Source organism: Sycon ciliatum, chromosome 4 (genome assembly GCF_964019385.1).
Source record: "Sycon ciliatum chromosome 4, ocSycCili1.1, whole genome shotgun sequence".
NCBI lineage: Eukaryota > Metazoa > Porifera > Calcarea > Leucosolenida > Sycettidae > Sycon > Sycon ciliatum.
Window position 1 is genome coordinate 3,816,211 of NC_088646.1, and position 26,388 is coordinate 3,842,598.

Consider the following 26,388-nt stretch of genomic DNA (forward strand, 5'->3'; position numbering starts at 1 on the left):
TTAGTTTGGCTACTACGACTAGAACCGAGCCCCAGTGCTCGTCACACAAAAGTAGTGATGTCGTTTGCCCTGTATCAGCTCAGTAGTGAGACCTACGTCGGCTTGTACTTGAATCTTCACTGGGTCAGCTTTATTTCAAGATCCAATAGCACGGTCAATGTCAAGGCTTGGAGCTCAATGTGGACAAGGAAACTGGACTTTGTGAGGTTATACGTTATTACAGTGGCGAGCGCAACGTTACGTATGTGTGACTGGAAGGTTGGAGTTGGCCTCAGCTCTACTTCTCTGTCAGGCTCACAGATTCGCCAGCAAGCAGCGTGATGTTGAACCAGGTGTCGTCGAACGCGTAAGCGCCGTGCACGCCAGCCACGGTCACCGAGTCGGCGTGTAGCGCAGGCGTGAGCAGGGAGACTTGCATCTGTACGTTGGTGTCCGCTGAGCTCCTCAAGTACATGGCAGTGGCATTCTTTGCTGCTGTGCTCTGGGTTTGCGTTGCTCCGCTCTCAATTTGATCTGCCAACCAGAATACCATGACGGTCGCTGCCGTTGCACCTACCGGCTGGAACAGCAGCTTGCTACCATCGCCGGCAAACCCAGGTGCGACGTCAGCAACGAACAGGGCATTGCGCGTTGTGAATGTATACGCCACGTGGACGCCAGTACTTGTGGGCCGCACGTTGAGCTTTGCCTGCAGTTCCGACACGTGCTTCATTCCACTGGCGAACGCACTCCCAACGTACTGACTGAGAAAGTCAGTGCAGTAGGCGAGAGGCTTGGGACGCCCTTGCGGCGAGCCATCGTACCAGAATAGTCCAAAGCGAGACTCGCGGATGTAGGACTTGTGTATCTGAACACAAAGGGACGTCAAATACATGAAAAAAACCATAACATTATCAACTTGAATGACGAGCCAAAGTCAAAGACAAATTTAGAAATGAAACTGGAAGCAGCAGGGCACCAGTTTTACAGTCCAGCAACTATTTCACCAGCTCTCGAACGGTCAGGATGTGGACGAATTTCTCGGTTTGCAGGAAATCTTTCTTCTACGTACTTCAGCAGAGAAACTTCCCGGGCTGTGCTAGCATAGTTGGATGGATGCCTGGCTCTGGTTGCAGGCTTGTGAATTCAAAGGGCACTGCCAAGGTTTCATTGCACAATGCCGTGAGTCTATATCCTGAGTTTTACAGAGCAAACAAAATACTACAACTTTAAAGTATACACAATCTCTCCAGTATTGCTCACTCACCATTGGATCGGAGTCATTGCCTCTCCAGGTGTCTTGCTGAAGGCTCAGAATGTATGGTTTGTCATTCACTCTCCACCGGAGTGCTCCACTGTAGCCCTGACTCAGCATGCGCAGCCAGACAAGCATGTCGTAGAGAGCTGACGTCTGGAAGTCGACGTACTCCTCCGTGCCGTCGGGTAACTCCAGTATGTCTCCATTAGATGTGGCAAATTCGCCATAGGATATTGGCCTGGTCATATCATTGCTGCTGCTGCTAGCGGCAAGGTTGTCCCAGACATACGCCAGCCTGTCCATTGTCGTCGGCACTGCTAGGCTCTGGGTGTAGTTCTGCAGCGTGAACGTGTAGCCGGGCCCGTTGGGATAGGCGTGGTGGCTGACAAAGTCCAGCTCTTGGTTGTACGCCATGAGGCCATACAGTGTGTTGTAACCAACGGTCAGCAGGCTGTGTTGCTCTACCGACCTAATGGCAGACTTACGCCAGTTCAGCCATGTGGAGTAGATGCCAGCCACATCATCCATGACCGGTTTGTACTTCTCTGGAATGGGCAGGCCATGGTGCAGGTTGGGAAACGTGGACGAGTAGCCAGGATTGAGAAAGTCAATGTAGTCAGCCTCACTAACCGGTTGCTTATTATAGTTAAACAGGTCTTTCAGCTTGGTAGTGGCATTGACCATGATCTCACCCAAGTCCCAGTAGTATGGTTCATTACACAGGTCATAACCCAGAAGCCAGGTTTCATTCTGCAGCAGGGTTGCAGTGCGCTTGGCTGATGCGGCTACTCCGGCGGCTGTTTTCTGCTCCGAATCCTTTTCAGGCTTACAGCTCATGTCCATGAGCAAATAGAGACCGTAGTCATTGGCCACCGTGCGAATAGTCGGTAGAATGTCTGGCTGTTTCTGTAGTGCATCTTCGTAGCCAAACATGCGCAAGGCATTGAGGCCCGCATCGGCCGCTTTCTGCATGTCAAGAGTGAGTGTTTCTGCATCGAACGAACCGAGAATGGAGCGATAGAAATCAGCGCCGAGCATGAAGAATTCCTGCCCGTTTGGGTAGACAATGCCACGCTTGTCTTTACTGAGTGCCAGGAACTCCGTCCCATTGGATACCGATGCCAGCGTTGGCAATGGCTTGACAATGGACTCTCCATGCTTGAGGTTGCTAGGGATGTCCAGCAGGAGACTGGGCTCATCCAAACATTCCTCATCTTTGATGTTGACCACTTCGGTCTCGTTCTGAAGAGCCGAAGTAAGAATGCGAAGAACCGGGTTCAGACCATAGAACGACATAGGACTTACCACGCCCGCCACAATCCATGTTGATCCCTTGAAACTGCCTCTCTTATGCACTGCTTGTCCGATGGCCACTCCTTTCTGTCGCCCGTACGGGTCGTAAACAGACAGTAATGGTGCATAGGTTGTTTCGCCTGGGTTTGGCCACACCAACGCAGACAATCCAGATAGACTGTAACTTTCAAGCTCTGCTTGCCATTTCGAAGAGCTGCCATCAGGCAGCTTCTCTGCCAGAGACTGATCCAGGTTCATTGTTAGCAGTCGCCTCAGGCTTCCTGCTGGTAGTTTGGCTATTGTATTTGTGTACCTATAGGGTTCATACTCGCTCATCACGTTGATTCCCATATCTTTCAGATTGCTAGTTCGGATGAACGGGGGCTTGCCACCCAGTAATACAAGATCTCCACCATTTCCCAGGAACTGGATGTAATTGCTGATGAACCCACTGACGTTGACAGGTAAACAGCTGGCTTGGGTAATCGCTAGTACATCGAACGTGCTCCTACTGAAAACTGAGCTCTCGGAGAGCTGCTCACCAGTTAGCGAGCTGACGAGGAAATTTCCTGTCGTCTGCAGCGTTTGTGCTACGACTTGCGCCAGGGTGTTGTTGAATTCCGAGCACGTTGCGGCTGCATTGAGAATGGCAACTTTTCTCTGAGCTGCAAGCTTGCTGTTTTTCCTGGCCCTGATGCGAATGCACCCCAAAGTCGAGGAGTCGGATTCGCTCGTCGAATCTCCCCACTCGCTGGGATCCAGTGGTGGACGATAAACTGGCTTTGTGCTTTTGACAGATCGAGGTTGCTTCTCGTCAGCTAGTCCGCAGTGAAACATGGCCCCAAGAACAAGTAGCCATTCTAGCGTCCGAAGCAACTTAGGTTCAGAGTTCATCGCTTGTTTGGGTCAATTGGCTTCTAAGGTCTGAAAATACATTTGTAGCATCACGTAATTCATTCATTCACACCACGTGGCAAGGGTTTAGTTGTGGAAGCTACACGATAAGGAGGGTGCAGAGCTTGTTTAGGTTTTGAAGCTGATTATTTTTTCCAGCAGTTATCACAGTTGCTTGTTCAGGTCCTGGAAAATTGTGGAAATAATTGGCATCATTATTTTTTACTTCACCACTCATGGTATCTACAAAGAAAAAAGTAACTTACAATGTACTACTGTAGTTGGTCACATCGTGTGTCTCGTGATTTCTACCATTGTAGATAAGACCGTTGGCTTGGATTTGGCAAGCTCGTCATGCTTCTGCCCCTCTTCTACTGACGCAGTGGCTGTTTTTGTTCTGAGTTGCTCTGCGGCTGCCGTCCCGGTGTCTGATCCCGGACCAACCGTCAGTGACTCACATGCCTGGACGTGCGTCATTGCAATGGAAGCAACGAAAATCGCTTGACTGTGAGTGTCGGAGACAAATCTAGTTTGTGCTAACTGCTAAACTGCTGGGCCGGAAGGGCGAGATATTCGTCAATTCGACATTGCTGTAATGCTGACGGTGGAAGAACTTTCTACGCTCTTCGATCTGGTCGTTCCTTTCTTGGAATCCGAGAGAATACGGCAGTTTCGAGAAAATCAACCACTACAGACAGTCTAGACAGTGATTCCGGTGAGGGCGTCTCTTGCGGAACATGCTAGCACTGGCTCGTAGCTGGATTGTCCATGGTGACGTGTCGATGACAACCTGAACGAAAAAGAAGGCGCTGGTGTTTGCGGTTCACAACACGTTATCTGGTTATAAAGGCTTGTCACATGCTGTGCTAGTGGAGACCGCAACTCATTCCTGGATATGATGTTTACACAGATGCAGGGAATCATGAATTATTAATTTTACCGAATTACCACTACAGTACCACGGTACAAGTAATCTACATGTACATGCATCCACTCTCGCCTCTTCTGAACATGTACTTGTAATTACTAATTAGTACGAAATAGTGGCAGCGACATTCAGAGATGGTTTTATAAGGAAACGGAGCGTCTCTGTAAATCTCTGTCTCTGTGCATGTAAATCTATTATTATGACTACTACCACGCACCAAGTATATGTACAAAGTTAACTTAATATGAAATGAGCACTGGTAGCATATCCAACACTTACGTGTTCGATCATGTAAGATTCGCCAATGTCTAGTGTCTGAGAGCTCAAGTGGTGAATGTTTCCTTGGTGTAGTTGTGTGTGCTGGCAAACACTAATGTATTGCCATGTACAGTAGTCAAGTTAGTTGTTCCACCTTTGCGGTGGGTGGTTTGAGGCGAATCATCCTCCCACTCGACGTGTGGTGGAAATGCACGTACTTGTAGATAGATACACCCACGTATACAAGTGAGCTGGCACATGTCCGTGTATTGTTGAGGCCCTCAGCTTAGTCCCCGCCAACAGCAAGGGTAGGACTAGGAGCGATGCTGGTGGAAAATACTTCTTTAGTTCACAGTACAGAACATGTACATGACTGTATAGCAGAAAGTCGCCATACACACGAGTCACAAAGTCAAGTAGCTAGCCTTACAGCCTAATCATGCAGGAGGAGTAGTTGAAGGAAGGTTAAGAATGACGTTAATGCTCGTCCTATGAGGCTATACAATTCGATTGGAATGTCTCCGAGTCTGCTTGGAGTAAGCAACAACTTCTACACTTTCGATACAAAATCATGCTCCCAAAACTCAAGCTTCCCAGTCAAATGGATGGCTGAGTAGGCCAGAAACAATCGTGCTATCTTTCTCACATGCATTGAAAAAGAGCTGAACATTGTTTCCCCCGACACGCCATTTTCACGACAAGTGTCGGCCGTGTGGCACTGGCCAAACACGGTGCGGGGGAATGGCAAAGCTTTACACAGCGCAAAGTGACTGGCATTCGCAAACCGGATGTGCTAGCGATGGATAAGGGAACTAGATCATGGCCGATGGTTCACGGCGTAAGAGTCGCCACCAGAGAGGATACATACCCCTGCTACTTCACCAGGCCGCAGTTCACGATGATGCTGCAATAGGGCAAAGTCAGCTTTTCGTTGCTGGCTTATCAGCGACCCCCGGTCACCGGCTGAACTACTACACTATACAGTATATTCCCTTGCCTGTGCTGCAGCTCTTCATCAGCTCCAGCTTGCTCTGCCACCATAGCATATACTGCGCCCAGCGTCATTTGGCTCCAGCATATGATGATGGATGCGAATAGCTCGACTTAAAAGCATCGTGTCGGCGCCAGGCCAAGGCTTAGTGCGTGTCGTGAATGCAGCAAAAACATTGACAGTAATCTATGGCATACACTTTGTACAGATTGAGCTGCTCGCGGAACTAACAACACGATCGTCGTGTGAGAAAGACTCAGAGTAATTATGACTTGAAGGTTTCAGTCCGCTACAGGTCAGAAGACGAAAAAGACTGTCACCCTGAAGTGTTAGAGTTTCTGCGCTTCAGTCATAATGATGCTCTCCATGCCATCCTCCGCTTGGCTGTCCTCGAGCTACCTCTATATTGTGCTTCATGTTCTAGCGATGTGGCTATCAACGGGCTTGGTGCAAGGCTCTCCTTCACGGAAGACACTTGTGAACAGCAGACATATTTCGCCTACATCGAGATCAAGTGTTCCTGCTACAACTCCAGGCGATATCGACCGGCAGCAGACCTACCTACTAATGGATGATAAGTCAGTGCAATTCGTCCCGGACAAACTGGACGAAGCCTGGGATTGTATATGTCGACCGCCTCGAAAGATGGCTGCGACGCGGACCGAGCCTACGGCAAGGACAAGAGGCCACAGAAAGCGAGTTCGCAGAAGTGACGACGATTCCAAGTCGTGGTCTGATTCAGGAAGCTCCAGTGACGATTCCAGTAGCGACGGTGGTTGTCCGCCCGCAATCAGCCAGCCTGCTGTGCAGCATATCACATATCAAGGCCGCCCCGGACCTCCAGGTTTACCGGGGCTCTCCGGTGCAAAGGGGAATACTGGACCTAAAGGCGATATGGGCATGAGAGGCGAGACGGGTCCTATAGGCGACACTGGACCTGTTGGACCAGTGGGCCCAGTGGGTCCTATGGGTGAGAAGGGCGAGAAAGGAGAACAAGGACAAAAGGGTGATGCAGGTGTTCCCGGTGGATTCTGATGGAAAGTCGCCAGCGCATTGACAGGAGGCAGGATGTACGAATTGCGCAAGTTGACAAGAATTGAGCTTGAAGTGACTGATCGCGTGTCCCAGGTAGCACAATGTGGATTTTCCACACCCCAGCCAAGATTTCTTCTTCCATGCTTGAGGACAAGGATAGGTGGTATTTCACACCTCTGATCTGTACTATGTTTTGTTGATGTTTGGATTTTGCCAGCACACCCCATAGGCATAGAGTAGTTATAGCTAGGCATCCTTTTGCAGCAAAGGATCTGATGTTTGCTATACACTTCAATACCCATGCGATCTCCTCAGAGCACAGTTGACTATTACTACGTTGTATTCAGACTTCAAACCTTGATATGATTTTGCTATTTTGCCACCATTCTATCCACAAGAGTGTCATCAATATTGGAATGTTCACAATCACGTACAGTTTGGACTACGATGGCCCCATTAGTATTACGGTTGTCCCGTCACGCTATGAAATAAATTATTCATACCCATTAAATAAAAAGCGATGGCAGCGATCATCACCATCGTCAAACTCCACGAGAACAGCATCGTGATAAAGTCTGGTTGAAAGCTGCAGTATAGTGTTATGCGCAGGATCTAGCCAATTATCCTCGCGCGACCTAAAAAGGTGGGGGCAATAGTGGATTTCCTCAGTAAAGCACACCTTCAAGCATGCCCTTTTCAACTTCTGCATAGCCAATGCCGAGTGGTGATGCAAAGCATCGTTTTCATCTCGCCTTGCTTGTAGATCTACATGACTCAGTTGTAGGCATAGTTCTCAGTTGTTGATTTGGGAGCCATGTGCCTATAACAAGCAGCGCAAAAAACATACTAAGTAGCTCACTGTTCGGCTCGTGCACACACACATTGGTACCAGTGCTGGCACATGCAGTTATGACTTCTGCCTCTGGTAGCACAGGCATTGCTAGTGCTACACAGGGACAATAAATAAGCTCCAGACCGTTTATGACCATAAACCACTGAGAGCTTCAGAGAAATGCAAACAGCAAAGAGAGCCTGAGAGTGAGATGCCCAGGAGCGGAGAAGGAGAGCTGGCGATGAGCTCGGGAAGCGGTGAATATTATTTACGTCTTCCGGGTTTATGTAAGCACCGCCTGTGCAGCCTGTGATCTAGTCTAGTGTAGATGCGACACCATACACAGTCACGTGGCGTGAGTTGTAATACCTAGCCTGGTGTCAATCGGTGTGTCGTCCACGTTGTCGGGTGACCGGCAGGCAGCGGTTTCGACCCTGTTTACTCGACTCATTCATGTCAGCTTCCGCCAACATGACCGAGCGGAAAAACTATGAAGTATGAAGCACATAGGCACATCACTGAGCGGCTTGGGTCTACTCCCACTGGTCCACGCATATACAGTAAGCATACGGAAGAGAGAGATGGCTGCCACGCTAGCTGCATGGCTTGTTTTCAGACGACCCGAAGGTCGAAGAGGTGTGCATGTGAACGGACCACCATCACCGCCACGCACACATGCTAAGATCTGCTCCCCACTGGCAACGCCGCTACAGTGTAGCTAAAACCGCCGCGTTGAGGATCGCTGTCTTGCACACACGCTGTATCGTACCGCTAGTGTTACGAAATCATTCCAAGTCCACGGTGAAGAGGGCAAAATAAACTGCATGATTCAGTCGCGACTTAGTCGTTTGGAATTCCGTGGTAATTGGTCTGGCAATTGGCATGTCGTTTTAATTGGCAACGCCTGTGTTCTGTGACAGTTTGCATTTCATCAACTCATGTAGAGTCATGCGGTAGAGCTTAGGAAGATACCAACTTTGAATAGAGAAGACACTGGAATACAGTCGTGGTGAAAAGTGAAGGCAAATACGACGAGGGCCATTCAATGTCCTTCTCGCATCTCCCGGAGGAAGCTTTTCTCAAAGGTGACTTGACAAAGATCTCGTCTTGTCGTAAGTCTATAGTAACTGGGACCTTAGCTATGTCTGTCCAATACTGGACTCCACTAGTGCTGCTGGTCGTTGCCTGTCTAGCTACAATATCAAACGCGCGTGGTGGCCAAGACGGAGCTCTGTCGGGCAATGACGACAGTGCAGCCGGTCCCGCTGCTGCACCCAAGGCAACTCATCTAGCTGCTGCCACTAGTAATGATCGGACAGTTCGTGTCATCATTATGCCAGGACCGCCTGGACCAGTGGGGCCATCCGGTCTGAGCGGACAGGCGGGAATGAAGGGGCCCAAGGGAGATACTGGCACACTTGTGGGTCTGTCCGGTCCTCTTGGCATGGAGGGTCCACAGGGCCCCGAAGGTCCGCAGGGCCCCAGAGGAGAGAGGGGTCAGAAAGGAGAGGTTGGAATACCAGCCAACTGCTCACCTGGAGGTGACATACCAGGTAAGCCACTGGGCGCTGGAAGTATCTACATGTACATGTACTTGCAAGTAAATGATCCAGACGTGAACATTCAGGTAGCATTATCTACACACAAGACATAGCGTTAATCTGCATGCTCTGTTACCAATAATAATCTCCACTTACATTTACTTGCGATTAAGCCAAGGAGATCTAGCAAGGAGCCCCCCCCCCCCCTCGGAGACGCCATACCCTCTAGTAAAGAGGGCCACGGATTCTGTCCTAACCAGCCATAGTCACACAGACCAAGGCCCTACACCAACCAGTTTCTGGTTGTAGTGCTAGTACTAGTCAGGGGCACTGTCTCCTTACAGCGTGTCCTCTGCCTTGTGCTATATGGTGCCTAGAGTCGTGCCCGGGTTATGGTCGTGCACTCTTGATCAGGGAGCCAGAAAATGTTATAACCCCCCAGGCGACTGGGGGTTATAACATTAATTTTTCTGGCTCCCTGATCAAGACTGCACCACCATAACCTGGGGTATACACGTACAATGCATACGCTTGTTGTCATACATACACATGTGTAGGGTTCCTGCTCTGTACGTGTACAGGACACCTCAAGTAATGGCGTAATCTTTTGACCTGTATGATTCGATTTCTTTCTTGTTTCCTTCAGCGGAATGTCCCAATTGAACACGTACAATGTAGCCTGCTCTGGACAGCAGTATGTCATAACACATAGAGACATGCTGATCTGCTACGCTGCTGCATATTGGAAACCGGTCGACCAAGGAGTCAAGGTGCTAACTAAGGTGGCAGCACTACAACCTAAGATTGTACTGTCCAGTTCAGTATTGTTGCTATCTAGAACTGATGCCAGTGATGCCTCAGATGTCTCCCAGGCCCATTTGATTTCTCATCCACCACTTACAAGTATCTTGTCTATGGAGAGTGCACATTGTGGAAGGAATACATGTGTACCAGGAGTTGAGGAATCTGGTTTGCACAATCATGTCACAGTGCATTATTTGTCAGGGGCCTGTTGCTGAGATCTTGGCAATGCAAAGCAGTACAATATTATTGCAGTGCTCCACGCCATAATCTCTGTAGCTGGCTGCCATGAGAGAGAGCGAGAGAGGGTTTTCGATTTTGCAATTACGTACGTGTAATTCTTGAGTTCAACCAGCTAGCCTTGGTTATACAATGCTATCATAATTGCTAATTTTGAGGTCCTGAGTTCAAGACATGTCTCATCTTCACTGATTCATTTCGCCAGATCAAATTTCGAAACTCACAATGAAGGATAGCGATGATACTGCTTGAAGCGACTCTACTTTGCTTTAGACTTCATGGTGCTAGTCACGTGTTGATATGATGTACATGTGTACTTAAAATTAGCCCAAAGCTGTCCTCAATTCAAAGACGACTTCACTTTGGAGATTAGACATGTACATACATGTATGTACGCAGGTTGAGTGCCTTTGTATTCTCAAGTGTCACGGTTATGAAAATTCCACAATAATGACAGGGCTACTAGTGTGCAATGAGGAAATGGTCTACATCGTGCATGACTTATAATACTAGTTATACATGTACAATATGTTTCTGAGGTTCAGGGGAAGCTAATACCACCGGCTGCATATGAGTACCGGTAGTTGTTGAGTGATACAATCTGTATGACTCTGAAGCATATTGAAAATAGGAATTCAGGACAGTAACAAGCCGAGTCTTCAAGAACATGGAGTTCCTGCATGATGCAGTTCATTGTGAGGTGAACTTCGACATACACTTGCACATCATCATAGAATTCCATTTTTGAAAAGAATTGACACTAAAATGGTCCGAGTTAAGTTTGCCGAACTGTGCATGTGACATCAGTCCACTTGTTTAGATGTGAGCATACTCCATCGTTGCTTCTCGGAGCCAGCGATCACCGTAACTATATCGTCGGATTCTCGCTCGACTTTATCAGCTGGGTCTACTCCGATCCTGAAGTTAGCAACTCGACAGCCAATGCTGACATCCCACACATGGACGATAGCCGGGAATGCTTCTTTCGGCAGGGACGCAAAGTATCCTCCTCCGAGATCCGCTAGCTTCCAGAAATAGGAGATGTCTGGCCAGTCTCCATTGTCGTCCTCAGTTTCGGGTTCCTCTCCCAAGTCGTTGACTGGCTGCCATTGTCTGGTTTGAAGATTGTACGCATAATGGCTCTCAGCATAATCTCCAATCATCAACGTCTCGGCCTTGACCAGGTTGCAATATTCTGGCTGAAACGTGTCGGGGAAAGGGAACGGAATCACATCCAGTACAGTCTGATCACACACCGACCAAATCACAAAGCTACGCTTGCCGTCACGCACCTCCAGGTCGACCAGACGACCGCCAGGCAGCATGGCAAACCCAAACTCTACACCTTCCATTGGTTGAAACGCCTCGTCATGAACGTACTCGAGCGGAAGACGCTTGGCACCGCCGTTCCTCAGATTGGACAGGTCCCATGCTTCCACCGCCTCTCCAGTTCCTACCACCACAGACTTACGGTCGCGCAGCAGGACTCCCGTCTCAAAGTAACTATCTAACGGGACGCTGAATACTTCCTCTTTGCTAATGACGTCATAACCACGTAATGTCCTGCTGAAGAGCACGAGTAATGTGGTCTGATCAAGCCAGTCACTCCACGCTAAACACTGTGGAAATGACCTAGATGTAGCACCAGGGCCATCAGGATTATCCTCCCTACTATCCTGTGGAGGTGTGGGCCATTCAAACTCAGCCACCACCTCTCCTGTTGACGTTTCGGTGATGACGAGCTTCTTCTCGCCTTGCTCAACGCTGTACTTTTGACCTCCTGATACTTCTGCTGCTGAACTACCTGTACGTGTTGCCATATTGCTACTGTTCCAGTCCGGCACTGAGTGAGTGCTGCCTGTCCGCCTGATTACCTAGGCTTGTAGCACAAAGTAGCCTCACACACATGGAACCGGCGCTACTGACTAAACCTCTCAGCGACCACGGTGGTAATCAACAGCAGTGACCGTTCTGAGTCCACAACCAAGAGATGAGTCCACAACCAGGAGATGATGAGTCCTCAACCAGGAGATGATGAGTCCTCAACAGCAGCTCGGGATCTTCTTGCCAGCCTTGCTCCTTGGCTTGAGCCAAGTATTAGTTGAGGTTCGAAATCACCACCAAGTCGGAGGAATACCGCTCATGATAGGACGAGTGAGTCGTCCTCCGCGAGTTGTTTCAATGAAAAGTACTATTAAGCCAGTCACGCGATCGACAAGTCCGCACTCGTCCGGACAAGACAACCAACCCGAACACGGCAAGTGCACGTGCCAGACGCGGGAGGCCAGCCAGGTACGTCAGATCACGTCACGTCGACGCGTCATGCGTCAGCTGGCCGTGTCCAGAAAGAAAACAAAAGAAAACAAAAAAAATCAGCAAACAAACGCAAAAGCAACCAGATCAGAACAGAGAAAAGTGTGCATGAGAGATTTGCGTTCTCAAGAGATTTCATGATTATTTTCGTCACTCACGCCCGCGCGCACGTGACGGCACGACACACAAATCATCGACATCGATGCATCGAGTTCGACTTCATCCCGCGGCCCGGCCGGCCCCCATCTAGCAAATCTGAAAACCTTGTAATTGTTTTATAAAAATGCTAGCTGTTTCTTTGTCGGAAACATACTACCGGTACTAGCACTACTCTTGCTAGTCACTGACATAGGGACCCTATTAGATAATCTTCTTTATTTGTCGGATTCGAAAATTCATACCGGTATCTGTTGTTGTTGTTGTAGAAGTTTCACTGGTTGTTTATCTGCAACAGGATTTGATCGAGAGACCGACCGCGCCTTTTTAGTTGTGTTGTGTTTGGGGAACCCTAGGACAAGTCAGCCGCCGGAGGGACGTCGTAGCTTGATGATCAGGTCATGGCGGACGTTAGCGTCAGCCCAGCGTCGCTGCCTGACTTCATAAAGTCAACAGAAAGCGGTAGGCGATGTCTGGCTCGAGTCCATGGACTGTGCCTGGAGTCGATGCAAGCAGCCACAACGGGAAAGGAGGCAGATAATACACACCGGAGAAGTGAAATTCACAAACTGGTGAGGTTCTTAAATTAAAAAAATTAATGGAGTCAGCTCTTATTTCATGATCTGTTCTACAGGCAGACGCCTATTAATTAGTAGTGTTCGCAATTCTCCCATACAGCCGCTAAGCCGGGCACAGTCAGCTTCAGGATAAAATCAAAATCTAAAGAACCCATGGTCTTCTGGACGCTGAATTGAATGGTCTTGTTCCGAAGCAGCTGGACCACACTGAGTGTTTGTGAGAGAAGTTGTTCATAATGACGTGCTCTTCTCCTCCACATTTGGATGAGCGGATGCGTTTACCCGGCAACGCTGGGGATGAAAACGCAACAAAATTCTTTCGGATACGAGAGAGCTTGGAAGCTCAGGGCCCTACGCTATGCTTTTTTGCCTTGATAACCTAGACAAAAAAGCATAGGGATGTTAAAATTTTTTTTTTTTTTTTAAGACATAACCTGGGATGCGAACCCACACTATCGCGCCCCCTGCATGCATCCCCCGATACACTTCGCATACATACTAATTTTTCCAAGTTGCTTCACGTTATGATCTTGCATTTGAAAGCCCTATTTGAATATGCATTGTGGCCAGCCGTCTTTGATGGTACGGGATAGGTACGGGACAGGTACGATCGAGGGTAATACGACACCGTCTACCGCCTTGATGACGTCAAAAAAAGCACAGGGATGTTATAAATTTTTCAATTCTCCTATTTTTTTCAGGCATATCCTGGGATTCGAACCCGCACTATCGCCCTACATGCATTCCCCCATACACTTCGCATTCATACCCATTCTTCCAAGTTGCTTCACGTTATGATCTTGCGTTTGAAAGCCCTATTTGAATATTGCGGCCAGCTGTATGTGGCCAGCTGTGTTTGATGGTACGGTACGGTACGGGACAGATACGGGATAGCGCCAGGCGTGACACAAACAAACAAACACACAAATACCAAATTAAAGCTGTGTGGACCCTGGCTAGCGCCAGACGTTACTGAAGTAACGTCTTCTGCATAGCTACGGGAATTAAATGGTTCATTTACACGGTACGTGGAGCAATACGCAAAAGTTGTACACCAAAACGCTTGCCACGGTGGAAGGGTTTGAAAACACAAACCTTCTGCCGGGAAAATTCGTACATGTATGTGTGAACTGTCGAACGGCCTGCTGGGCCTCAGTACGATCACGGTTGGATCATTTTTGCACGCCTACATGGAGCGCAACGGATCCGTGAATGTTCGTCGTGTAAGGAGTGTTGTCACGAGGAGTGTTGTCAACTATTACTTCATTGTGATTGGTGATCAGATTGCTCACACAACAACACTGCTCACATGACGAACTTTCTTGAATCCTTCGCGTCCATGTACATGTAGACACGCAAAACGATACAAACAGAGAGCAGGTTAGATCAGCTCTGATCGTGTGAACGTACCAAAACGTAAAGGTGCCGGTGAAAAACACAGGATTGAAAACGGAAAACTTGCCGTTCGTTGTCGTGTACACGCAGCCTAAGCCTGTGTCCTATGGGCACTCCAAAGGATGTCATGGAAGCATATAGTACGGATTGGAGAGAATGACATGGAAAGTCATTGTTCCCTGGAATTCCGGGATATCACAACGGCTTCAATTGGGAACATCTGGCGAACACTACGTATAGTCCTGCGTTGTAGGCTCCATGACTACAGCTTCTGAAATGCTGATTGTATGCCAAAGTTCCACCTTGAATGATACAAATGTTACTGAACCATAGCCAGTAGTGTGTAGGGTCCAGCGGATAATGCTCCGAAAATGTTTGTATAATGCTAATCATAATGCTCCAAAAACTACCCTGTAATGCTGATTATAATGCTTCAACAAGGGCTATAATGCTCTTGGTTGGTATGGTATTGATTTATTTGAATTCGGTATCTCAACAGTACAATGTACAACTTGGGAAGGTTTGGAAGGTTTGGAACAAAAATGGAAGAAATGCTGCACATTGTCAAACTTAATTCCAGGAAAGGATGCATTTAGCCAATCTGCCTCTGAAGCTGCTACAATATCTCTCACGAACTCCACCACTTCTTAGCACTATAAGACATGATCGCGCCTCCATTGGCTGCTCTCCATTGCAACTTTGATGCAGGGCTGTGGCTGAACAGTGGGTGTATCAAATCTTTTACCTTGCTTATCCATGTAGTGAGAGGTGAAACCATTATTGCTGGTGATCATTTGCATGCTGGAAGCCTATCATGGGAAGTTGTATTCATGCCTGCAGACAAGCTGTCACTGCTTCCACTCTGTGAAAAATGTCTTCATCTGAAACACCTCACGTGAGGCCAGTTCCTGAGAGCCGGACAATCTCAGATCGAGATCCCTCCCATTTGCGGAAATCCTGAAAACACGTGGTCAGAAGTTATTTTGCCGCTCTACATTCTCTGCTTGCGCTGTCTTCTTCTCCTGCGGTTCCGTGGAGACAAATAGTTGGCCATAATACTCTTCTTTTCTGATAGCACTTGACTGTACTTGTAGGCCTTGCATTACAATCGTCCACGACGAACTGTATGTGCTTCACCAGGAAAGTAAGACACGCGCTCCTGAGCACTCAAATCGACTTGGTATCGCGTCCATGAGAAATTCTAGTTCTTTTCGAGCCTGCTGAGCTGGACTTGGCAAAGGTAGTTGTTTGGAACAAGTTCTTTCTGTTTATAGCCGCTCCTTCATCCAGGTCCAAATTTTTCAATGGATCAGTGTTTACTTCAGTATCGCTAGAGAATAGTAGAGATGCTTTGGCCAGAGCCTATGGCATAACAGGAAATCTCCTCTTCGTCTGTTTGATATTCACTTCGCGTACGTCTAGTCTCCTCCATGGCTCTCCATGATTTCTAAAAAAAAGAACTCCTCGTAAATCATCGTTACGGATTCTGTGTAACAGCCTCAGTTGTAATTTGGGCATGCTACATCGCCTCAGGGCCTGCTGGAGAGCCGGGTCAGCCGGGTCACGCGCCCGGCTGGGGAACTGCACGACCTGGCTGAACAGATAGCACCGGGTCCAGTCTGACCCGGCTGAAAAATGTCTCAAACTTACTTACAATGGATTCCTAAAATACCGGTATTTTACGACTCGCGGATCCCATCTGTTGCAAATCTAGCGCAACCGTACACACTAGTACCAAGAGTACATAACCCCCCAGAGTGTGCAACGCCTGATCCAGCTCTGCATAGGGTCTTGGTATGTACTCTTGCTAGTACACTACAGTCTACAAGCGACAGAAACTCGGCTAGGGTCAACTGGGGTCAACTGGTTCGAGCGCGATCTGGCCAGCGGCGAGCAGGAAGTCAGGACATTGAAAGTCGATGGGGCAGGCAGTCAAAAGCGTAACTTTGGCTATAGCTTTTGACACAGTTGCAAGTTTTGAGCAGGCTTTTTGTTTGTTTTTCTGCCGGATGATCTGACCCGGCTTGACCCGGCTGGCCTGCATGCGCCAGGTACACTCTGACCGGGCTGTGTTGAATGTCTAGAGCAGGCCCTGCGCCTGTACATTTACCTGACCACATTGCTACATAAAGACTTGATGTAGCAATGGCATTACATGTATGTAGTCAGGTAAATGTAGCGTTGGTGCCAAAGATGTTACGTGTCTACACAATCACAAAGTCATGTGCGGGTACAATACATGGCGTTGCACCTCATGACTTTAGCCGATTGTTGTCAAAAACCTTATATTTTCCGACATTATCCACTAAGAAACTCGTTATGCCGCTCAAACCTCACATAATGCTCGTCTTGTTCCTTTCTAATGCTCCATAATGCTCTGATGCTCGGATACTCTCATAATGCCGAATATAATGCCGGCATTATCCGCTGGACCCTAATAGTGTGTGATGCTGAACCATAGCCAATGGTGTGTGTGTGTGTGTGTGTGTGTGTGTTGAGTGTGTGTAATTGTGTTTGTGTTGATTAGGTCAACGAACTCTGCCAGCCGTATTGCAAGGCCGTACTGCTGGTGTCACTAGCATCTCCGGTGGCATGTTGCCATGGAGACCAGCCACCACAAACACTGCCAGACGCACAGTTGGTTGTGGTTGTTGCTGCACGCGACGCAGACGTCTTCGACACGACGCTCAAGCCGAACGCGTTGTTCCGGACCACGTACGTTGAGCCGTGGATGCAAGTGTTCGAGCTGGGTCATTACCTAGAGGAGTGCATGCGCTGTAACCTGCGTCTTGTGGAGACACTGCTGGCATTTGACAAGGTAGATGCGCACCGTGATGCTGTGTTATCTACACTGAGAAGTCAAGTAGCGTGGGACGATTTTGCATCGAAAGGTAAATGCAAGAGAGATCATTATTGTTTTCAGTATTTTGGGCACGGACGCCAACTGCGTAGTGCATTGTACTATTTTATAATTGCTGTGTCTGCTCACACCCACACCTCAAGTATAACAGCAGTGCTCTACTGCACTGGGCTTCAATGTGTAGTTATGCTCAGCGCGGAGATAGTATGTTCTGGAGCGAGGAGGTGCGTTGCTCAGGATAACGTTATTTTATGGGGTTCAAGATCGTGGGCAACACTCTGTGCTTTCTATGTTGTCCTTGATTTTATAGGACTTCGGTTACTGGTGCTATGTTCTTATATTTTTACCAGACTTCTTCAATCGTAGCCTGGGACAGCTTGAGTCTCTTCTCTCAGGACGTGCAAAGGATGGAAAGAAGGATGCCTCTGCCGAGACCGGGGAAGTCACACTCGCACCTGGCGCAACCGAACACAGGTGAGACAGTCGGCCACCGGGTGCAGCATCATTCCTACACTGTGACTGCCCGCTCTGAGTGAGAAGGGTCTGAGTGAGAAGGGTCTGAGTGAGAAGGGTCTGAGTGAGAAGGGTCTGAGTTGCTCAAATGTTCAGCAGTACCGTTTGCCAGCACACAGGGCCTATAGCTGTGAAATAGGCCTCCTTTCCCCAAACTACACAGTACTCAAGCAGCCTGTCTAATTGCTCCTCAAAAAGATTCAAGTTGACACAGGCAGTACATATACTAAAATGCCGGGGCCAGCGAGTGCAATGCGGCAGATCATCATTCATGGCCACTCACTTCTGCCGGATAACATTCCGTAGTAACTGACGCTCAGGCACGTATACCCAGTAAAGCTACGGACTACGTTGTAATGCATGGGATTCCAGGTTTACAAGGTTGAATTTTGTTTCCAAGCTTCAAGGCACTGGCATTTGTAATTTGAATCCCTAGATTTTGCTGTTCACAGGTTACTGATGTACTCCATGTGTATACTGGACAAGAAGCTGACATCCGAGCAATTAACGGTGAGTACGAATTATGGCCCTGTGAATATATCATCAGTGTATCTTCATTCTTCTCTAATTTTTTAAACGACCCTGCCTGTATCAGGGTTCTAGCCAGGTCGAAATAGTAGGGGGGCGGGCATGGGAAACAGCTACCCCCGTAACCCATTTCCCACTTTCCTACACATGTATTGTCTTGCCACGCTAAATGCAACGTATGGGGCGAATCCCCGACTTCGCCCCAGACAAATGTGCCTTTATGAACCATTTAAAATGACTTTCGACTGCATTTTCGTTGAATTGCATGAAAAGCACGAAAATCGGAAAATAAGTATGGGGCGGCACTTTTTCACGGGGGGGGGGGGGGGGCGCAAACAGAGTAGGGGCTGCTGCCCCCCCCCCCCCCCCCTTGGCTAGAACCCTGCTGTATACAACATTCTTTTCATTCTTTACTAGTAGTGGATGATCATGGCACTTCTATCCCCAGATGTCGCTCCTGTTCTTTAAAAGTTTCTTTCCAACTATGTCTGCTACCAAACCAGGCCAAGTTGCAAGTGCCACTGTCCATCACGAATGTAAAGGAGCACCTCAAGCAACTGCGGACGGACTCACAGAAAGTCGAAGGTCTAGAGAGGCACATTTCCAGCCACCTACGAGAGTCTTGCCTCACGTGTCTGGAAGTGATGAGACTTGACGGGCTGCAGCTACCGGAGATAGAAGGTATGTGTATGTGTCACGTATTCTATTCAGTGTGTTAGCCTGATGCTCACCGAGTAATGCCTAGTATTGTCTCAAATCGGTGATTGAAGCTGGTCGTCCGCGAGGCTGGCAAACGGTCAATTTCTCGTTGGTGAAGTTATGATTTCGAATTGACTTTTCTGTTGGGCTTAACCGCCTTATTTCTGGGAAGATATGGGGGGGGGGGATGAGAACAGGATAGTGGCATTCTTCACTGAGACTGGAAATAGAGACTGAGTTCGTCTCAGAGGGGAGAGAGTTTTTCCTGTGTAATGCTTCGCTCTTCGTTGTGCACAGAAGCGGGCAGTGAAGACGTGGAACGTGCACAGTCACTGCTCACACAGCACGGTGGGAATATTGCTGCAGTTGACCCATCACACCTGCTGCTCATGACTATCACCGGTAGCAAACTGTACCGGTTGAACGTTGCAAGCAGTGATGATGATTTTCTCGGAATCTATGCCATCAGCAGAAAGGTAAGCTGCGTATAACCGTTAAAGAGCTGCGATCATGGTTCAAGGAATAGGTTGTTCCAATCAGTGATGTCTACACGTGATGTTGTGAATGTGAACTGTGATACCGTTAGTACATGTACCCCCGCTTTCTCTGAATATACTATAGTTATAGGTAGAAGTAGAAAATAGGACCAAAGAGCTACAAGTTATGCTATAATATCCACTAAGACCACCAGTTACTTTACAATCAGCTCATGCGATAGCACTGCATGCTACTAACCAACGGACTGACGTTCTACACCTAACTGGCGATCAGCTCTAGCACGTCTTGGATGCGCACTCCAACAGCCTTCCAGCTTGGAAGGTTCTAAGTTATAGGAATAACATAAGGAGGGTAAGGTGAGCACAACCAAGACAAGCACGAGCTGAAAGTGTCAGCTGTGAAGGACATTGGCAGATGTACATGTATGTCGAGGACGATACTGGTAAGACCATCAGACAAAACGGTCAAGCCACAATTGAAGGACGCATAGCAACATACTACACAACTTGTGTGGCTCTAGGATCCCCTCCCTGTGTTATTTCCGTAACTTCTATAACTTAGAACCTTCCAAGCTCGAAGGCTGTTGGAGTGCGCATCCAAGGTGTGCTAGAGCTGATCGCCAGTTAGGTGTAGAACGTCAGTCCGTTGGTTAATGCAGTGCAATGTTATCACATGAGCTGATTGTAAAGTAACTGGTGGTCTTAATGGATATTATAGCGTAACTTGTAGCTCTTTGGCCCTATTTTCTTTCTTATAAATGAATCCTTGGCTATAATTATAGGTTGCACCTTTTTACACTCTAAAGCCCAAGGTTGAAGAAGGGGTGCGACTTATGATTATTGAGTGTGACTTGTGATGTTATTAGTAGTGGTGGTAGAACACGCTGAGACTATAGACATGACAGACTGTGACTGTGTAAGACTGTCGCATCATCATGACTAGCTTTGGTTCTTCTTAGACTAGGCACGGTGGTTGTAGTACATGGTGTATTGTAGATCATTCTCTTCCTGCTATGTTACGAAAACTGATGATTTCTCTGTTTCAATTTTCTGGTTCTGCAAACAGGAATATGTGCGCGACTACAATCAAGTTCAACGCAAGGTATGTGCACTATTGTTCAGTGGTTGATGCCGTATCCAGTATCCACTGTACTGAATAACGTCAATGAAATTAAATGCAGCATCTGGCTAACAATTGGCAGCGAAAAGACTCCGCGCTGTAAATATTTGTGAAGTCTGATAAAATTGTTGAACAGTCTCTGCTGGGATAGCGCCTATACCGTAGCTTAGTGGTGGAGCACTGCTGACCGAAAGTGATGGCCCTGCTTGGAGTACTGGTGGTGGTGGTAGTCAGCTTTTTCGTCAGACTTTCCTTGTTTCAACTCCCTCAAACATATCTACTCCCCCCCCCCCCCTCCCCCCCCCCCCCCCCCCAGGTTAATTTAGTTATTTTTGGTAACTTTGAAAAATACGTCCTCCACCTGGTTTTTCACAGGATGCACTGCAATGCGGCAATTGTGCACGGAACCTTGTGCACCAAAGTGCTTTTCAAGTACTAGTAGAACTAGTGCAGTCACACAGCATCAGAGTCATCTATCCGGGGTGCATAAACATTCCCGCAAACCACACAACACTGCTAAACCCCGACAGCAGCGTTACTGCTACAATATGACCGTGACTGTCATGTAGGGTATGCACATATGCAGTGTGTGTCTCCTTCGATAGCTCAGTTGGTAGAGCGGAAGACTGTAGTGCGCGCATCACTGGGATGTGCAGTCATCTTTAGGTCGCTGGTTCGAATCCGGCTCGAAGGATTTTTTGCATTTTTTTTCTCTTGCTCTTTTTTTCCACGAATACATTTCTTTCTCTGGTTTCTATTGCATGCACAGACAGTATTGGACAACCGTGGCAAGAAGCTTGACAGTGGAGATATTGCCCTGTATGAAGCATCGAAGTTTGTCGAGGCATTGCTACACGGTGGTGTAGAGGTGATACAGGTCAGTTTGTATGTCGATTATTAGGCGTTTGGATAGGTTGATTGATTGGGATCACTTTCCTCAGGACCTGGCCCGAAAGTTTGGATAGAACTTTTATTATTTTTTGTGAGGAATTGTAGCCAAGAAACCTTTTTGGGTAGTGGTGTAAGCTTTGGATCAATTGATTTTGAAGAGTTGATCAAAGGGTGTGGGAGCCGAGTGGAACAGACGTACGAGTACAATGTAGCATGACCAGGGTCAACAGTATATACTACACAGGATTTCTGAAAGATTGACTGATGTAGATTGCTGCATGGGTACAGCTTGAGATCACTCCATGATTGTATGATGATTTGTTGTTGCTGTGTAGATGCTGTTCACCAATGATCTCCTGTACGAGAGCAAGCACTTCCAGGTCAGTTTCCCGGACAATCCATTTCAGAAAAAAACAGCAGATACTTGGTTTTCTTCTGGCAGAAATGTTCGATTGTCCCGCAATGTTTCCTGCCAAATCTCTTGATCATGAATGTCCATATAATTTTTCCTATCAAATTTTGGGACAAGAAAAGTCAAAGACCCATGATATAATTTTTCCATCCAGCTTCACAAAATTCGGACAGTTTTTTAGTGTTTCCCAATGTGCAGTGTTGAGTCCAACTGATTTCAACATCAAGCCTAAATTAGACCGAAGTAAGGCTTTGCAAAGAGCTGTGTCTCGTCGTTTTTCGTACGGTCTGTGTCATTTTTTGGCTACTCAACAAAAACCTGTATCGGTAACTGACATGACCGGAATGGAGCGTGTCAACTCCCCGGCGCCCTTGATCCTTCATTACGGTAACGTTGTGCTGGGCATATCGCCTGGTTTCTCTGTGCTTCTCATCACAACATGCACCGCCGTGTAGTTCCTGAAAACACATCGCATGAAGCTGCTGTCGGAGAAGGTCATCACCAACTACTGCGGCTACGTCGACAAGCACTTTGACTTCCTCAAGAAGCCGCAGAAGACGCCCAGCAAAGTCCTGTATCATGTAAGTAGTCTAACTGCAGTGACAGCACCGTCCTCAGTGCAGATTATGCACACTCACTGGTGAATAATGAAATGATGATGTCGCGTGTATGCAGGAATGGCTTGTACACACATAGTAGCATAACAGTTTGGTATAGTTATGTGAATTGCCCTGGATATATAACTTACCATGGGATACCATGGGACACCATGGGATACCATGAGATACCATGGGACACCATGGGACACCATGGGATACCATGGGACACCATGGGATACCATGGGATACCATGGGACACCATGGGATACCATGGGATACCATGGGACACCATGGGATACCATGGAATACCATGGGACACCATGCGCTATAAAGCACTCTTTTGAGAACCTGTTGCTCTACTGTACAGTCATCAGACCTCAGGTGTTGAGTGCCCTCGGCTATAAAGCACAAATGTGTATGGTACCTGGAGGTACTGTAGCTTCACTGTAGTCGAATCGGATATCTGCCTGCAGTTGCAACATGTTGTCTTGCGGTGGTGACAGTATTGAACGGCTGATGTCATCTGGTGTTTACTTTTCAATGTGCTATGTAGATCTATCATAAGCTTGGTGAGCTGGAGAGGCTGTGCCGTGGCGAGGGTCCTAAAGTACAGGTCGATGGCGAGGAGAGAGACTTCATCTTACGAATTCGAACAGGACCTATGGAGGTACATTGCATAATAATTGTTTCGCAATATTGCGTAACTCTTGTCTTGGTGTAGTGTTTTCGCTGTCAGATAAGAATCTACCGACCAGTCTTGAAAAGTAAGTCTCCTTTGCACATGTTCCCAATACGCATCATCATGAATGGCTCTAAGCGTTTTCTGTGTATATGTGCCTGGCAGGGGGAATTTGGCTACGAAGCACTGCTGCAGCGGGCGCACGAGAGGTTCGACGAGATCAAAGCCGCGCTGAAGGCACGTACCGTGCGTCTCCCGGAGCTGGGCGACGTTCAAATTCTCAGAGAATGGCTACTGAGCATCTATGGCATTCCAAAGGAAGTACTCCTGCAGAAGCCTCTTATCGACACCACTGCTGAGCTGTAAGGAGAAAGTGCTGTTCTAGCTCTTTCATGGACCGCCGGCATCCAGGTCTACTAATCTACTTCCGCGATCAACTATTTAGAACTGCTAAATTCCTCTGGTGATTGACCTCGTTTACAGCGGTCATGGATGTCTCAGTCGCCCACTAACCAAGCTGACAGCACGTGTTAGCATACGATCAGCGGTCACCTTTCTGAGAAACGAGATCTCGACTAATCGCCAGGCGAGATCAAATATATGTGTGCATCCAACAGGACTTGGTTCTCGGCCCATTACGTTCCGTGGCGCAAGAAACTGCATATTTAGTACACTGTATATACTTTGGGGGGACACTTGACTAGTTTTTTTGTCCTTATCAATTCGTTTATAAATAATGGTGTACTAGCTGTGCTAGTACTTGTTAGCAACAATCCGAACTAGCGCACACACTGCACTGCATTGCTTTGTACTGCATTCAAGACTGACGTCATGCGCTTTGTTTTGCTGCGTAATCACAAATGGCACCAGCCCATTTTGCGGAAAAGAAAAACAAATCTTGCTTGCCCTGTTGTGCTCTTCCAGACAACGGATCGTGCTTCAGCAGTGTTTCTTTTCCTTTCGTAGCTTTGCTGCCAGCCCGAGTGTCACCTCGACACTGTATTTCTTCAGTATGTCTGACCTAACTGTCGACACTGTCAAGGCAATGCCTTGCCAAGCCCCCGCGGCGAGCCTTCTCAGCGCGGCTTGAATCCGAAAGGAAACTTAGTAAAAGTATTTTACAGGACCGTTTGCTGGCACAACTAGCCCTTGGTAGTGAGGTCTGCTCCGGCCAGGAGAACCAGCAACATGACAGTGCGGACACGGCTCGCGAGCCCAGAAGCCCGACTTGCACCAATGCCTCCTCCGCCAGCTCAGGTGACGCGGGCTCAACATGGGATCTGCGCTCCCGTAGATCTACGTGACGAGGTGTAGTCGGCTTTGTCGGCCGCCATTTTATTATTATCGGAGAGCATTGTGCCGCTCCTCACCCAAGGCCAAGGCAATGCGGCTGCTGCCGTCACTACGCCAGGCCAAGCCCTTGTAACCCACCCGATCAGCCACCTGCACCAGCTGTGCCCAAGGCTGTGCAAGAACGTATCTTGCGAGGGGAGTTCGTAGATTTTTCAAGTTGGTTGCCTGAAATTCTTGCACACTTCCGGCCCAACATTCCGGCTGGTGCACAGCCCGAATAACGATAGCCAGCTAAATATCGTTGAGTCGGATGACCGTACGCGAAGCAGGTGCGTCGCAAGGTTCACGATAATTATACAGTCATGTAACTACCCGGCTCGAGGCATGGACCACATACATGTCTGTTATCACGGCTGCTGCCCTACACCGCACTGCTGAACTGCTGAACTGATTGCGTACCAGCAGTTGATCCTGACTGCTAACCGCCAGTTCTTCCCAAGCGCGTGGGTAGAGTACGACCGCCAGCTGCGGCTGCTCGTGGCCCAGTAACCAGGCACGAAGAGGTTGGACACCATCGACGTGAACCTATGGCAGATAGCTGTCACAGGCCATGCACACCCAAAATGCGCTCAATGTAAGACGGCCCATCCAGGGGCGGTTTGTGTCCTTTTCGTCCCCAAGCCAGCAGCATTTACCTCCAGTGGTCGCAACCATACCAGCGACAGCCAAGAAATCTGCCGCAACTTCAATGGAGGTCGCTGTTCTTCGTCGTCGTGCCGCTTCTCCCACACCTGCAGCCAGTGTGGCAAGGACCACCCATGCATCATGTGCAACCAGCAGCAGCGCGGAGCCAATCGGCCACCCCGCCGCTCCTAGCAGAATGGCTACTGAATAGCTTGACTCGGTACGTAGCTTCTTCCCTATACACTCTGCAGACACCACACTGCTAGCTGACCACTTTGCCCGCCTGTTACGTAACCACTCATATCAATAATGCGTTGCGTATGTTCTCCATGGGCTGCGCCGTGGCTTTACTCTTGGATCTGCCGGCCAACACGACATTTCGGTTTTCTCTAATAATCTACCCTTGGCTTTCACTCACTCGGCATTTATATCCGAGCAATTAGCTGCTTCCTGCGCCCGCAGCGAGACCACAGGCCCATTTCCGTCACCTCCATTTCAGTTCATGCGCCGCTCTGGTATTGGTGCCATCCCCGAAAAGAACGGCAAGCTGCGAATGATCCACCATCTGTCTAGTCCGGAAGGCACCGGCGCGAACGACAGCATTCCTGCCGAGCCGCTCTCTCTGCACTACGCGAGCATTGACAACGCGATCAACATCATCATGTCATGCCCACAGCCTGTGTATTTGTCCAAGCTCGATGTACGCAGTGCATTTCGGCAGATCCCAGTCCGCCGTCAGGACTTCGCTGGGAAGGCTCCTACTACTACGAGCGCTTTCTGCCTTTCGGCCTCCGCTCCAGCCCAGCCGTCTTTGACTCAGTAGCCACAGCAGTCAACTGGATCATGCAGCACGAGTTTGCTATAGATCACCGGCTTCATTACCTCGATGACTTTCTCGATATCTCCACTGGTTTGGCTGCAGCCAACCAGCAACTCACCACCCCCCTCCGGGCATTCACGTATCTCGGCACTCCTCTTTGCTCCATCCCAGCTCGAGGGCCATCACCATCATTGACCTTGGTATTTTCCTAGACTGCGGCTACCAGAGGACAAGCTGTCCGAGATCCGTGCGCTACTCATGGCTACTATCAGCGAGCGCAGCATCGGCCAGCGTCAACTCG

The 26,388-nt window shown here is 48.5% G+C and overlaps 3 protein-coding genes and 1 non-coding gene across 4 annotated transcripts; 3 read left to right on the top strand and 1 right to left on the bottom strand.

Moving 5' to 3' along the window:
- Positions 1–102: 102 nt before the first annotated feature.
- On the bottom strand, positions 103–3,603 carry LOC135813964 (uncharacterized). The gene is made up of 2 exons (XM_065327010.1): positions 1,247–3,603; positions 103–847 (listed from the first exon to the last, which is right to left on the bottom strand). The coding sequence occupies exons 1-2, from the start codon at positions 3,422–3,424 to the stop codon at positions 278–280; spliced, it is 2,748 nt and encodes a 915-aa protein (XP_065183082.1). The 5' UTR covers positions 3,425–3,603; the 3' UTR covers positions 103–277.
- Positions 3,604–6,027: 2,424 nt separating this feature from the next.
- On the top strand, positions 6,028–6,636 carry LOC135813372 (collagen, type I, alpha 1b-like). The gene has a single exon (XM_065326471.1). The coding sequence runs from the start codon at positions 6,028–6,030 to the stop codon at positions 6,634–6,636; it is 609 nt and encodes a 202-aa protein (XP_065182543.1).
- A 5,982-nt stretch (positions 6,637–12,618) lies between these two features.
- Positions 12,619–26,159, top strand: LOC135813966 (uncharacterized). The gene is made up of 12 exons (XM_065327012.1): positions 12,619–13,091; positions 17,020–17,383; positions 17,703–17,826; positions 18,318–18,375; positions 18,897–19,074; positions 19,390–19,568; positions 20,656–20,691; positions 21,479–21,586; positions 21,936–21,980; positions 22,468–22,593; positions 23,165–23,278; positions 23,456–26,159. Exons 1-12 carry the CDS (start codon positions 12,921–12,923, stop codon positions 23,654–23,656), a joined length of 1,704 nt encoding a protein of 567 aa, XP_065183084.1. The 5' UTR covers positions 12,619–12,920; the 3' UTR covers positions 23,657–26,159.
- On the top strand, positions 21,305–21,403 carry Trnay-gua (transfer RNA tyrosine (anticodon GUA)). Its single transcript has 2 exons — positions 21,305–21,341; positions 21,368–21,403. It is a non-coding gene; the product is annotated as a tRNA-Tyr (tRNA).
- Positions 26,160–26,388: the final 229 nt, after the last annotated feature.

Excerpts from the sequence above, each read along its gene's own strand:
- LOC135813964 (XM_065327010.1), bottom strand. The coding sequence starts at position 3,424 with ATGAACTCTGAACCTAAGTTGCTTCGGACGCTAGAATGGCTACTTGTT. Across the intron at positions 848-1,246 it reads GCAATGACTCCGATCCAATG|ATACACAAGTCCTACATCCG; the intron begins GTGAGTGAGCAA and ends CTTTGTGTTCAG.
- LOC135813372 (XM_065326471.1), top strand. The coding sequence starts at position 6,028 with ATGTGGCTATCAACGGGCTTGGTGCAAGGCTCTCCTTCACGGAAGACA.
- LOC135813966 (XM_065327012.1), top strand. The coding sequence starts at position 12,921 with ATGGCGGACGTTAGCGTCAGCCCAGCGTCGCTGCCTGACTTCATAAAG. Across the intron at positions 19,075-19,389 it reads GCAGCTACCGGAGATAGAAG|AAGCGGGCAGTGAAGACGTG; the intron begins GTATGTGTATGT and ends CGTTGTGCACAG. Across the intron at positions 20,692-21,478 it reads ACAATCAAGTTCAACGCAAG|ACAGTATTGGACAACCGTGG; the intron begins GTATGTGCACTA and ends TTGCATGCACAG.